The sequence below is a fragment of the Penicillium taxi genome, assembly GCF_028828555.1.
Source record: "Penicillium taxi strain IBT 34144 chromosome Unknown utg000002l_segment0_segment0, whole genome shotgun sequence".
Classification (NCBI taxonomy): domain Eukaryota; kingdom Fungi; phylum Ascomycota; class Eurotiomycetes; order Eurotiales; family Aspergillaceae; genus Penicillium; species Penicillium taxi.
Window position 1 is genome coordinate 222,395 of NW_026643204.1, and position 12,580 is coordinate 234,974.

The 12,580-nt window shown below is 43.3% G+C and overlaps 5 protein-coding genes across 5 annotated transcripts; 3 read left to right on the forward strand and 2 right to left on the reverse strand.

The window, feature by feature from the left end:
- Nucleotides 1-953: 953 nt before the first annotated feature.
- Nucleotides 954-2,792, reverse strand: N7495_002009 (uncharacterized protein; the record flags this gene model as incomplete). Its single annotated transcript, XM_057204679.1, has 7 exons — nt 954-1,121; nt 1,182-1,830; nt 2,018-2,155; nt 2,209-2,364; nt 2,415-2,472; nt 2,563-2,637; nt 2,690-2,792. 7 exons carry the CDS (start codon nt 2,790-2,792, stop codon nt 954-956), a joined length of 1,347 nt encoding a protein of 448 aa, XP_057065286.1.
- Nucleotides 2,793-3,525: 733 nt separating this feature from the next.
- On the forward strand, nt 3,526-5,147 carry N7495_002010 (uncharacterized protein; the record flags this gene model as incomplete). Its single annotated transcript, XM_057204680.1, has 4 exons — nt 3,526-3,810; nt 3,868-4,041; nt 4,131-4,201; nt 4,262-5,147. The coding sequence occupies 4 exons, from the start codon at nt 3,526-3,528 to the stop codon at nt 5,145-5,147; spliced, it is 1,416 nt and encodes a 471-aa protein (XP_057065287.1).
- A 1,595-nt stretch (nt 5,148-6,742) lies between these two features.
- N7495_002011 (uncharacterized protein) lies at nt 6,743-8,508 on the forward strand (the record flags this gene model as incomplete). The annotated part of the gene is made up of 4 exons (XM_057204681.1): nt 6,743-6,927; nt 6,982-7,578; nt 7,640-7,861; nt 7,920-8,508. 4 exons carry the CDS (start codon nt 6,743-6,745, stop codon nt 8,506-8,508), a joined length of 1,593 nt encoding a protein of 530 aa, XP_057065288.1.
- A 1,013-nt stretch (nt 8,509-9,521) lies between these two features.
- N7495_002012 (conidial hydrophobin Hyp1/RodA) lies at nt 9,522-10,126 on the reverse strand (the record flags this gene model as incomplete). The annotated part of the gene is made up of 4 exons (XM_057204682.1): nt 9,522-9,578; nt 9,633-9,727; nt 9,787-9,828; nt 9,883-10,126. The coding sequence occupies 4 exons, from the start codon at nt 10,124-10,126 to the stop codon at nt 9,522-9,524; spliced, it is 438 nt and encodes a 145-aa protein (XP_057065289.1).
- Nucleotides 10,127-12,281: 2,155 nt separating this feature from the next.
- Nucleotides 12,282-12,547, forward strand: N7495_002013 (uncharacterized protein; the record flags this gene model as incomplete). Its single annotated transcript, XM_057204683.1, has 3 exons — nt 12,282-12,314; nt 12,349-12,402; nt 12,449-12,547. The coding sequence occupies 3 exons, from the start codon at nt 12,282-12,284 to the stop codon at nt 12,545-12,547; spliced, it is 186 nt and encodes a 61-aa protein (XP_057065290.1).
- Nucleotides 12,548-12,580: the final 33 nt, after the last annotated feature.

Sequence of the window (12,580 nt, forward strand, 5' to 3'; positions counted from 1 at the left end):
AATTTAGATTCAGCTGCCTTGATAGCAGGTATTCTGCATGTGACCAACTCTATCCTGCGTGACTGAGCACGAGCCGTCCTGAGGTCTTCCAATATACCCTTCAGCTGATCGTATAGGCTGGCAATGAGAAGCGCTCTGGTGGTTGTAGAAATATGTAGCCAGGCTGATGTTGTACGTCCTCGCCAACCATCATAGCAAGCTGAGTTAAGCCATAAGGTTGACCCACTGCGGGGATTCATTCGTAAGATCCACCTGGGCGGCGCGTTACTTTGACTTTAAAAGGGATTCCAGAAATCCGTATGCAGGGTCCAACTTATGCTTAGCTACGGAGTAATCCTTCGAAAATGCCTTCAAACATCATTTCTCAACCCCACAGGGATAACGGATTGACGGATTTTACGTAATCAAAAATTGTTGACGGATTCAATCCGTCAATCCGTTACCATCCCTACCCAAACCCCTCCAATGTAACTAAAGTTAAGAGCATAGGACACAGTTTGACGTGTGCGGTTTGTTGATGCCTGAGATAATAGCCTATAGGGCACAAGTGGAGTGGCAAAAATCTGTAAGAGACCTAAACACAAGTGCGTCAAGGGTAGAAAATGTCTCAAGCAAGGGGAGGAGCTAGGTTATCCGGCACTTGAGAACCACGCAGCTGGTTTTAAACAGGCTTGGACGACAGTGCAGTTGTTATCAATCAACCTGCATGACTGCACTTGAATATAAATTCGTAGATTATAAATCAATACATACCGCGCTTACCCACAGTTCCCTTGAGAAGATGATACTGTACAAGTTGGAAATTGAGATGCCAAGCTGTCGAGAAACTCTACATATTCAAGGCCTACATCTATTGATTATTCTATCAGGTATTGCGATTTCCATGAAGACATCCTGGAAAAAACATGGCTCTTTCATCTTCTTTACTCATATGGGATCTCCCCAAAAGAAGTTTATTCCTTGCTTCCCCTTCGTTCTACGACAACTATATCGGCTGGTGTATCTGAGTCTGTATTTTCGTCCCTTGTGTTATCCTCCACCACATTTCCCTTTTCACTTCTTCTCTTCTTGAAAATTATCCATGCCACATTCAGAAGATAGAGAAAACTCAGAACAGTACACTGTATAGAGCGATTTAGCCGATAGAACGTAATAAAAAACAATTGATGAATCACACTTACCCAAATGAATCCGCCTCGGAACCCTGGTGCTTTGGAAACTGGCCACGCAACCAATGGAACCACCAAGGCTGTGATCTCACCAAAGCAATTATAGGCTGCCAATGCTATGGCCCTGACCTCCAGATCACCTGCCAACCCTTCTGCTGTCCAAGTAATAACCACAGGAAGTGCACCAGAAGACCATCCAATCGCAATATAAGCGAAAATCTTCAGACCGTCAGGGATTTTCCAAATTACAAGGAGTAAATTGGCAAGGATACAGAGAAACCCCGAGAGTAGAATAGGTTCAATGCGTGACCCTCGAATATCCGAGTAAAAACTCATGACCAACGCTCCGACGAGGGCCGCTCCATTGGTTATCGTGGACATGTTGTTCACAAGTGCCACAGAGTACTTATCTGGTTGTGAGTCGAGCCAGAGAATGAAAGGGGTCCCATCAGAATAAATCATGTTGCAGAATATAACAAGAAGAAGAATGAAAGCATATGCATGCCATGATCCTAGCAGACGTTTCACAATGGTTTTGCTCAGGCCCGTGGAGGGTTTGAATCCTTCCTCATTGAGTCGCTTTACGGCAAGCTCCTTTTCGTCTTCGGAGAGCCAGTGAGACTTTGTACGACCTGGCATATCTGGGAAAATGAAAAAGCCCCTAAAAATGTCAGTCTGAGTACTCGTTAAGATATCGTTTGTTCACCGGTTGGGATATCTTACAAAAAAGCAACTGGTATCGTTATGATTGTGCAAATAATGAAAAGCCACCTTTATCAGCGCGGAAAAAACTCAGCATCAAAGTAATATTCAAATGGAAGTTCTCAGATCCATATTTCAAAACTTACCTCCAGCCCTGTAGCCCGTGGGAGTTGTTTAGATTAGTATACGCTGCTGCTTGTAGGTATCCCGCAAACATCTGTCCGAGGGGGTTTGCGATCCAAAACAGCGCATTTCTCCGCCCCAATTCCTTCTTTCTATACCATCTGTTTCTTTTTTAGTATTCAATTTGCTCACGTGTTTTGGTTTGCGGACTTACGAATTGACAACATGAACGAGACCCACATAACAAGATGTTGCACTTAGTCCAACGAAAAATCTCATCGCCACTAACTGCTCATACGTTTTCACGAAGGCAGTCCCAAGAGTAAACATTCCCCAGAATATTTCTGCGAATGGAAGATAATATTGTGCCCTATACGAGATCGTAAGGATTGATCGACTTTCATGCCCATATTTACTTACGGGTAATTGATAAGTACCAGGTTGCTCGGAATTTGGAAAACAACATAGCCGACCTCATCTGTTAATATATTAGGAGCAATCGCAACATATTGGAGAAGACATGCAGAAGTTCCCGGAGTAAGTCTTCTCAAGTCCTGACGGCACTTACAAGCAGCGTTGATGTAATTCAGTCTGTTTCCATAAAGATCAAGATCTTGCTTCATCCCCGAAACGTAGGCATTGGCTATTCGATATTAGCTTAAGATAATAATAACATCTGAAATCATCTTGCATACTTAATGCTGACACGTCAAGATACTTGACAAAAAACGATAAACACGCGTAGGGTAAAATCAACCAGTCCAGTTTGTTGACAAGTTTTCTTTCTGCCAGGGGCATTTCTGGTGGAAACCATCGTATCGCGTTTTCAAGGCGTGTGAAAACTTTCATCTCCTAGTTGAATAATATGAAAATCTTGAAAGAAACAAGGAGCTGTGCAGCCTGGGTATATAAAGATGGATAGGTAGTATTTGGAGAACCTAATATCACTATACCTAAATCCTGTACCTTTAATACATGTACGATCTACCTAGGTACATTTGATAAGAACACCCTAATACCTAGATTCTTGAACTAATAGTGAGCGTAGATTTAGGGCAGATGGTGTTATTTCAAGATTGTATTTTGATCGGGCCGAAGGTGTCAGATTCGTGGTATGTTGCGTGTATATGCAAGCATAGCTACGCCATCCCGGAGATTATTAGCAGTATTAACGAGCTTTTCTACTACAGTTCAAAATCTGTGACCTATAACCTTCTGTTATGATATCAAATGACGTGATTCTACAGAGGGGAGGGGTATTCGGAGTTCACCCGAGCGATCACCCACGAGTACAATGCAGTCAATTATGCTCATATACTCATGATATCTACGCTTTGATACGCCAGGGGCCTTGGCTCGTGCTTTCTATACATATGATGGAATCTAATTTCAAAGCGGGGGTATCTATTCAATAGCATAAGAAAAGGAACAATATCAGTGCATCACATCCGAGCAAAGACTTTTATTTCAAAAAATCAACTTCATAATCAATTTTCCCATTATCTCAGATATCGTGCTGACGTCAAATCAAATGGCAAGCGAAACCTCTTCAACGAAGCGACGGATCTACCTCAATGGATTTGATATGTTCACCGTTGGTCATCTGTCGTTCGGTCAATGGAAGAATCCGTCAGACCGATCTGCGACAAAACGCCGCGATCTCTCGTACTGGACGGATTTAGCGAAAATACTCGAAGAGGGAGACTTTAACGCATTGTTCCTGGCCGATACCTATGGCCTGTATGATACGTACAAAGGGAGCGCGGAGCCTGCCATTCGCAATGCAGCTCAATACCCGATGGGTGACCCCTCAATTGTGAGTGAATTCGCCCAGTTTTCTCTATGATGGTCGTGCTAATAATTAATATATCAGCCAATTTCCGCTATGGCATCGGTCACTAAGAATCTCGCGTTTGCAATCACGACTTCTACCTCATATGAAGCTCCATACATTGTCGCGAAGAGATTTTCCACATTAGATCATCTCACTGGCGGTCGTTTCGGCTGGAATATTGTCACGTCATGGAAGGCGTCTGCTTCAAAAGCGGTAAGTGAATTGCTCCAGGGTAGACCTCGGAATCCTCCGGTCTCCCCAAACTTTTAACAAAAAGGGGGAAATGAAGTTGACAAGCATAGCTGGGTTTACCTCTGATTGATCATGACAAGCGATATGAGATTGCTGACGAGTATTTGACCGTATTGTACAAGTGAGTGGTTATTTAAATTCTTCCACTTCAGAACAATCAGCTCACGTCACACTCTGGCAGACTATGGGAAGGCAGTTGGGCAGACGATGCACTCAAAGGAGACGCCAAATCAGGGTTATATACTGATCCTAATCGAATCAAATATGTACACCATCATGGCGAAAACTTCAATGTGGACGGCCCACATATACTTGATCCATCGCCTCAACGTACTCCATTCCTTTTTCAAGCGGGAACTTCTCCTGCAGGTATAGCATTTGGCGCAAAACATGCAGAAGGGATATTTGTGTCTGCCCCATCACCGCATATTCTTGCTCCAAGGATCAAAGCTATTCGCGATGAAGCAGCCAAAGCAGGACGTGACCCACGTTCAGTGAAGGTTTTCGCCATTTTAACTCCAATTGTTGCCCAAACAGATGAGAAGGCCCAGGCTAAGTATCGCCTAGCACTGGAAAATGCCAGTGAAGAGGCAGGTTTGGCCTTCTTTTCTGGGGGCAGCGGCATTGATCTTAGTCGAATTGATCTCGACACTCCTATAAAGCCATCTGATGTCCATGTTGATGCTAGAGTTCATTCGACGATCAACACCCTTTCCTATCATAGCCCAGAAGTTTCAGAATGGACTCCGAGAAACATTGGAAAGCATATTTCGATTGGTGGTGCTGGTCCAGTTCCGGTTGGAAGTGCAACAACAGTTGCCGACTTCCTCGAGGAGTGGGTTCGAGTAGCAGATATTGATGGGTTCAACATTGGTTATGTAGAGACACCAGGAACATTTGAAGATGTTGTCGAGTTTCTCATTCCTGAGTTAAGGCGAAGAGGAATCTATGCTCCAAAGAATGAAAGTGGAACTATGCGTGAGAGAGTTTATGGAAAGGGACAAAAAGGATTACGAGACGATCATCCTGGCAAAAAATATGCTTATGATGTCTATGATGGAAAGTAGCCCTCGGTATTGCTACCCACCTGTCCGCATGAACAACCTTGGAAGCCTCTAGGCTACTTAGCAACCCCCAATCAAATTCCAGTGATAATGCTTACTTCCCTTTCAATATTAGTAAATTTAGAACTGTGACTGAAAATAACACATAACGGAGAGATGACTCTGGGCCTCGATGGAGGGAAGCTCAAAAGAACTTTCGAAGCAAGGATGAGCTTTTACCTAAAGGTGGCTAGTTTCATCTGCTAGCTTCCAAGATTGGATGCAGGGCTTCATTATCACTATGAAAGAAAAAAGGTGGCAAATCTGAAGTAGGACTCTTGGAAGTCAAATGCAATTTCGATCAGTCGACCTAATTTCAAGACTAAGTACTCCTACACAACAACTACGGATAGTGTCGAGGTTATTTATTGGTGTCAACTAAAGCTTTGCTGAGAGAAATCTCAAAGTTGGTAAAACCAAAGTTCAGAATAGCTTAGCATAAAGTGGCGAACTATACCATGTCCTCATTGCCGCTATTCTGACGAATCTCCAGAGGTTCAAAGCGGCGCATCATCGGGCAACGGAAAGACCCGCTTGGTACCCACGTTGATTGTGGGGCCATTCCATAGGTAAACATTTGGGAATTTAGATGAATGCATTTGAGTTGTTTCAGGAGCTAGCAGAGAGATACTCTAATCGTTATTCTGAAAAAAGATCTTCTGGATTTGGCCAATATTATGAACGTGTTAGTCGAGGTCTACTATGCAGCATGATGAACCTGGTTTCTGTAGCCCTAATGGTGGGGGCTACTTAGTGTTATCACGTGATGCAGCCACTATTTTAAGTCTTTTGTAACTCAATAAATACACAAAGCTGTTACACAGTAAAGGAAAAGTGCCCAGTCCACGGGTGGCCCAAGCTTGAGATAGTCGCCGGGCGATGGTGGCCCCTGCTAAAGAAATTGCCCTGGAGGTGTTCGTAGGAAAGGCATGGAATACTGATAGAAGAAGTGGGGGAAATAGCTACCTACTTGTAAGGTTTTATCTACAGACTTTGGTTTCATTCGTAAGATCGATAAGCTTTGAAAATCTTAGCTTAACGAATCTTAGACTTATCGAAGAATACTAGGCTCTAGCTACTCTGTAATAAGTACTTTGCTGTCGCATGCCCCGACCCACAATGAGATTAAGTACTTTGTAATCTGCTTTTTATGGATTCATATAATTATTTCCCCCGCAGAACTCAAATTCGAAGCTGTAATAAAATTTACCTAATAATGGGCGACCGCATTCCTACATTTTCGGTTGCGGCTGCGAAGGATCTCACCGACGAGGGATTTTCAATGTGGCTGCACCACATTTCTCCAGTTTAACATCTTATGAGGATTAAGCGCATCGGCAACCACAACTCGGATTGGTTCAATGGAGGTGTCAAAATAAGCAAATCTCATCGTCTTTGTTCCAGAATTGTTGCCCCAAATCACGCCATCAGCATCCTGATGACAACCTTACATCACTCGATTCATTAGAATTCCATTTAAAGTCTTTTATTCCACCCTAGAATATTCTATTTCATCCTCAACCTTCTCAACCCCAAAACAGTGAAGCTGGGAAGAAAGAATGGCAACGGTTCAAGAAGGTGTAGAGCCAAGCTCTCCAAAGAACTTCTATAGTCAATCTCAACCTGTCGACGTCGATCTCAAAGATGAGGGCGAATACACTCAAGCGGGAGAGCTGAACTTTGAAGAATCTACCGCAGGAGGTCTTGGTCGCCATTTAGGTGTTTTCTCAACAATCTTCTTGATGTATGAATGGCCCTAATCCACTTCTGATACCATCTTCCTAACCGCGAAAAATAGTGTTGGTCGCATCATCGGTACTGGAATTTTCTCAACTCCTTCGTCCGTCACAAATGGTGTTGGTAGCGTGGGGGCTGCATTGATGCTCTGGGTTCTCGGTCTTCTACTGGCTGGCGCAGGTCTTTGCGTCTGGATTGAACTGGGATGTTTGATTCCACGAAGTGGTGGAGAAAAGGTTTACTTGGAGGCTGTCTATCGTCGGCCTAAACTGTTGATCACAGTCGTTTTCGCTGTACAAGCTGTTCTTCTGGGATTCACAGCTTCCGGATGCGTTGTCTTTGCCTCGTATATTTGGAAGGCAGCTGGAAGAGTAGCCTCGGAGTGGGAAGAGCGCGGCGTCGCAATTGCAGTTATCGTGTCCATCACATGTCTGCATACCTTCTTACCCAAATGGGGTGTGCATGGTATGAACGTGATCGGTGTATACAAGATCATTCTTCTCCTCTTCATTGTTGTCACTGGCTGGGTTGTTTTGAGCGGAAGAGTTGCAAGCATCCCTGACCCTCACGTCAACTTCCGCAACGCATTCAAGGGCTCTGTTCAGTCAAGCAATCCTTATGCGATTGCACTATTCAAAGTCTTGAACTCTTATACTGGGTACGTGCTCAAGTCCACTCACAGTGAACGAACAAGAACTAATTTTGAAAACCTGATTTAGATGGTCGAATGCCGCCTATGTTCTGAACGAAGTTCGCAATCCTGTCCGCACCCTTAAGATCGCCGGTCCGATCGGTCTTGCCATCTGCGGAACCCTATACATCCTCGCAAACGTTGCTTACTACGCTGCGGCCACTCCAGAGGAGATTTCAGAAAGTGGAGTTACGGTCGCTGCCTTTTTCATGACCAAGGTGTTTGGAGAGGCAGCTGGAAGGGCAGTAAGGTTAGTCAATTTTTCACCCTCTTCTGCAGAACAGCTACTTATTCTAATCTCGTAATAGTGCCCTGGTTGCTGTTTCAGCGTTCGGTAATGTCTTGACCGTTACATTCGCGCAAGCTCGTGTCAACCAAGAGCTAGCAAAGGAAGGAGTCATTCCATTCCCCAAATTTTGGGCTTCAAGCTGGCCCTTCGGTTCTCCATCCGCTGGCCTACTGCTACATTTCATCCCATCTTTTATCGTCATTATCGCGATTCCCTTTGGAGATGCATACAATTTCATTCTCGACCTGGAAGGATATCCGGCTAGTGTGATCAACTTCTTGGTTGTGGTGGGACTGTTTTACCTCCGGTGGGAATCTCCCAAGCTTCATCGCCCATTCAAAGTTTGGTGGCCTGTAGCCTTTTTCTTTATGCTTGGGCAGGCCTTCCAGCTGGTTGCTCCATTCGTCAGACCACCAGGAGGAACTGGAGATACTTCCCTTCCATACTGGCTCTCCTCTGTCGTTGGAATTGCTATTCTTCTGTCGGGCGTCGTTTACTGGGCTATCTGGCAAAAGGTCCTCCCAGCTATTGGAAAATATCACCTGGTCCCAGAACATGATCACCTTTCTGATGGCACAGCGGTTATCATTTACAAAAAGCAGAAATAGGAGAAAATCTTACTTTCAAGGTCGAAGTATATACATGAATATGCTATGATAATGTTCATGTGAAGACCTGGGGGTTCAAGGTTCTGAGGTTCATTATATATTTCTCAATAATAGGTCCCAAAAGAGTGTTTTTCATTTTACATCTAAGCAAGTAGAGCCTCATCTCATATCTATGAAATTTCAATTCGATAGATCCATAGATGCAAGTCCCACTAACCTAGGTATGAGTGTATGAACTTTTACGTCATCGAATAATAAAACCCTTCTGGGTACCTCATTGGCTCTGGCTTTGCCGTAATCGGGGCATTCTTTGTTCTGGAAGATAGCAAGATCCAGGATCAAGGATATCAAAAGTAGAAGCATTCTTTTACTGCAAACGTGTATACAAATATTGAACTGGGAGTGAAAGAACCTCAGATTTTACTGGCGAATTGCCTATATATGAAAAAAAACATGGAGAAAAAGAGGCTCTTGGAATTTAACGAAGATGAAAAGCTATTGTTGGAATATGGAACAAAGTAGTCATGTGATCAAATTGTTACTTTATAATAGATAGCAAACTAAGAATGAAAACCAGACTTTACAACCACTTCAAGAGGACACAAAGATATCATAGGGGCGTAAAGCGTTACCTGTGATAGGTGTCAGAAGTGGGCGTTAGCCTCATCACCTTTATCGAATAGCTATTCCACACTTGGTACAGGTGTACCGACAGCTATTGAGAATGTGAAGTTCACAGGGGCCTTGTATTAAACTGGGGCTAGATACATAATTAAGCGTCCCAAAAAGTGATAACAAATGAAAGATAAATGATAGATACTTCCAAAAGGGCATGATGAAAACAAGAAAGAATCATTCAAGCTCCTAACGGCACAAAAAGCAAGACCCTTTCCCGTGAACTTCAAGCGTAATATGTCCTCCTATCCTATGTATATCCTTGAATCTTCATCGGAAATCCAGACCTAGATTCAAAGTCATGGATCGTGTTTCCGATGATGTGGGATCGATTGAATTTACAGGAGTGATCCGAGGGCGATACAGGGGATTGCAACACCGACCAGGTCTCCGTTCTATTACTTGGATTAGTTCCACCTTTTAGTAAATGACAAGTGATATGAACTTACAGCAGTGGACTGGGTGTTTTGGCAGCAGGCAACAGTCTGCTTGCACTTCTGAGAGTCAAGCTGGGTGAGCTGGCCAAGAACATCCAGAACGGGCACTGTAGAGAAGAGAATTAGACAGTTGATCATAGTACTTGATTGAGGAATAGAAACTTACCACTAAGGCTGAGGTCATTGCACTGGCCAAACAAGCCGAGCCCTGAACTATGTTAATATTGCCCATGATCAATCGAGTGAGGCATTTGAAACCTACCATCACCACCAGGTCCACCACCAAGGGCTGACTGAAGGACACCAGCAAGGATGCCGTCATTGTCATTGGTTATATCGCGGGTGAAGGTGGTCTTGTTGCAGCAAGACACCTTGGCATCAGTTCCACACTTGGCCTGCGCCTGGTCAAGGGTAGTTCCCTGGGGCACTGGGAAAATGCTGCTGACAGCTGAAGGCAGAGCCATGGCGGCGGAAACGAAGAGAAGGGCGGTGGCGAAGAACTTCATCTTGATGGATGTTTTGTAGATGATTTACAGACAAAAGAGTGACTAAGTTGGTTGGAATGGTCTGATTGAGAGAAGACAAGATAATGAATGAATGTGCTTGGTGAGGAAGCGGGTTAAGAGCAGGAATAACTGGTCATTTTATATCCATTCCCATCATGCTTTGTTCTGTCTATACTTCTCCTTATCTCTCATTTTTTAGTAAATCTCCTCATCATTCGAGATTTCAAATGCATTGCGAGCTGAAAATCAATAAATCGGAGGACCCTGCCCAGTGGCGATCGTGAATAGTTTCTTTTTCTCATGTGCGGGGATTCCAGTTGGTCAGTATCGCACTTGGCACTGTGGACTGTGAAAGATATCATGTTACTCGTTCAATTTACTTGAACAGACTGACGCTGCTGTGTAGACAAGTCTAACCCCTGTTGATCATCTGCAACCTTGAAGAGCAGACTATTGAGGATGGCATGTAGCTTTTCATGAGGATCTACTTTCTTGATGCAGGGTGAGATTTGGCGTTGTTAACTGCGATTGGCTTGGAGATCATCAAATATGACGTATCATAGGGAACGAGGTGCATGGACTAAGGATGGATGATCTTGTATAATTAACACTTCAGCAATGCATTTCAATGAGTACTGATATTGATCTAAAGAGCTATTTGAAATTTCTGTACTAGATTTTCTAGATTCACCGTTGCATGCGGCGTAATAACAACCATCCTATATCTAGGCAGTGCTTGGGTGTTGTTCGCCTTTTGAAGAATTCATACTCGAATGCAGGAATTAATGCAATATTATGCATGTCAAAGGATCCCCTGCATTATAGTCTATTGCTCTGCTGCACCGTACTCAGCTTTTACTTTAGCAATTTTCAATCTGTATGCAGTAAGAAAACTCTAATAGTAGTTGATCTCTTATCGATCAAATTTCGGCTCCAAAGTAATCATCATGTAATTTCGTCACTTGGAGAGCCCTTGAATGTTGTATTCGTGCTCCATCCCCAATTACTTTACATGCCGATCTGCCAATGATTTTTCAAAAGCATACCTGCATGGATTAGAATTTCAAATTGTGCAAAGTCACATTAAATCAAACCTGCTAGAGAGAGATTTGCGTCTGCCCAAGTGAAAGTCTTTGCTCCAAGTTTTATCGACTAGTAGCCATGGCACATATCTAGATTGATTTCTAAACTTGATGGATGCTCTTGATTGGCATGAATGTTAGACATTCAAGAATAGCGAGTTTCATTCATCACATTCTCAAGAGAATTAGCTGCATATTAAGTTTGGATTTTAGGGTATTTTTCGTAATATTATCGACCCTAGATAGTAGGAGGCGAGAAGAGAAGTTGTTTACTATTTAGACGAAGATTTACTGGATTAAAATAGGGAATTGATATTCTTACTCCCCTCTTGCTAATCTTACCCCCCCCCCCCCCCCCCCCCCCCCCTCATGCCTTATTCCTAAGGTTTTTACGGCGTAATTAGGCACCATTTTAGCAATAATTATTTTGCCAGACAGTTATTCTGCCGGAATTATTAATTCGGCCTGGAATAACTATTAATGCGATATTTGTCATAATTTCTCCTCTCTATTTTACATTCATAGTTACCTCCACACTCTTTTTACGGAGTACTTAATTCCCAAAAAGAATCCGAAGTGCGCTAACCCTAATACGGAAATTGGATATCCACTCTGATTCTAGACCGCTTTCTTGAATAGTTTTCGTATTTTTACAATACTACTCAAAAACGTCAAAGAATGTAATTTACACGAAACAGCCATACGTTCTGTACCTCTGTGCCCCTCATCCCTCGCTTATCATTCACCATTGCGCCGTCTTGGATTTGATACAGGCTCAATCCAACCGATATTGCTCCAAGGCTTCCTGCTCTAAAAGCTTCATTTTATTCGTGATATGATAGAGAGCCAGTCCTTCGCCTCTCAGATGGCCGAAGAAGCTAAATGCAACAAGCTAACGATTATCAATATTCGCAGAAACTTGCGACAATTTGGAAGCATCTACGCTCCCCAAACTCGAGTAGGTCAAAAAAAAACAGTGACATCACTGATGATAGAAGTTCTCTGCAACCACCTGTCTGAGAATCCTGATCTCTGCCTAAATGAGCTGGATCCTATGGGATGAGTTCCAGAATATGGTCACAACCTCTAGTATTAGAAGATCCCTTGTCAGAGGATTGTATAAATATGTGCAGATACTAGGGCGAAGTTGGTTTATCTGCCTCCTTGCTCGCCGGACCTGAATCCGATCGAAAAGTTTTTTGCTGAGCTCAAAAGTTTTATTAAGTCTAACTAGAGTTAGTATGAAGGAGATCCTGACCAGGGTTTTTATGTCTTCCTATTAATACAGTGGGCGCAAAAGAAGAAAATTCTACAGGCCATTTTGGCTACGCAGGTCTAAAAATAGAGGTCTGTTATGCCTAAAATCCCTTAG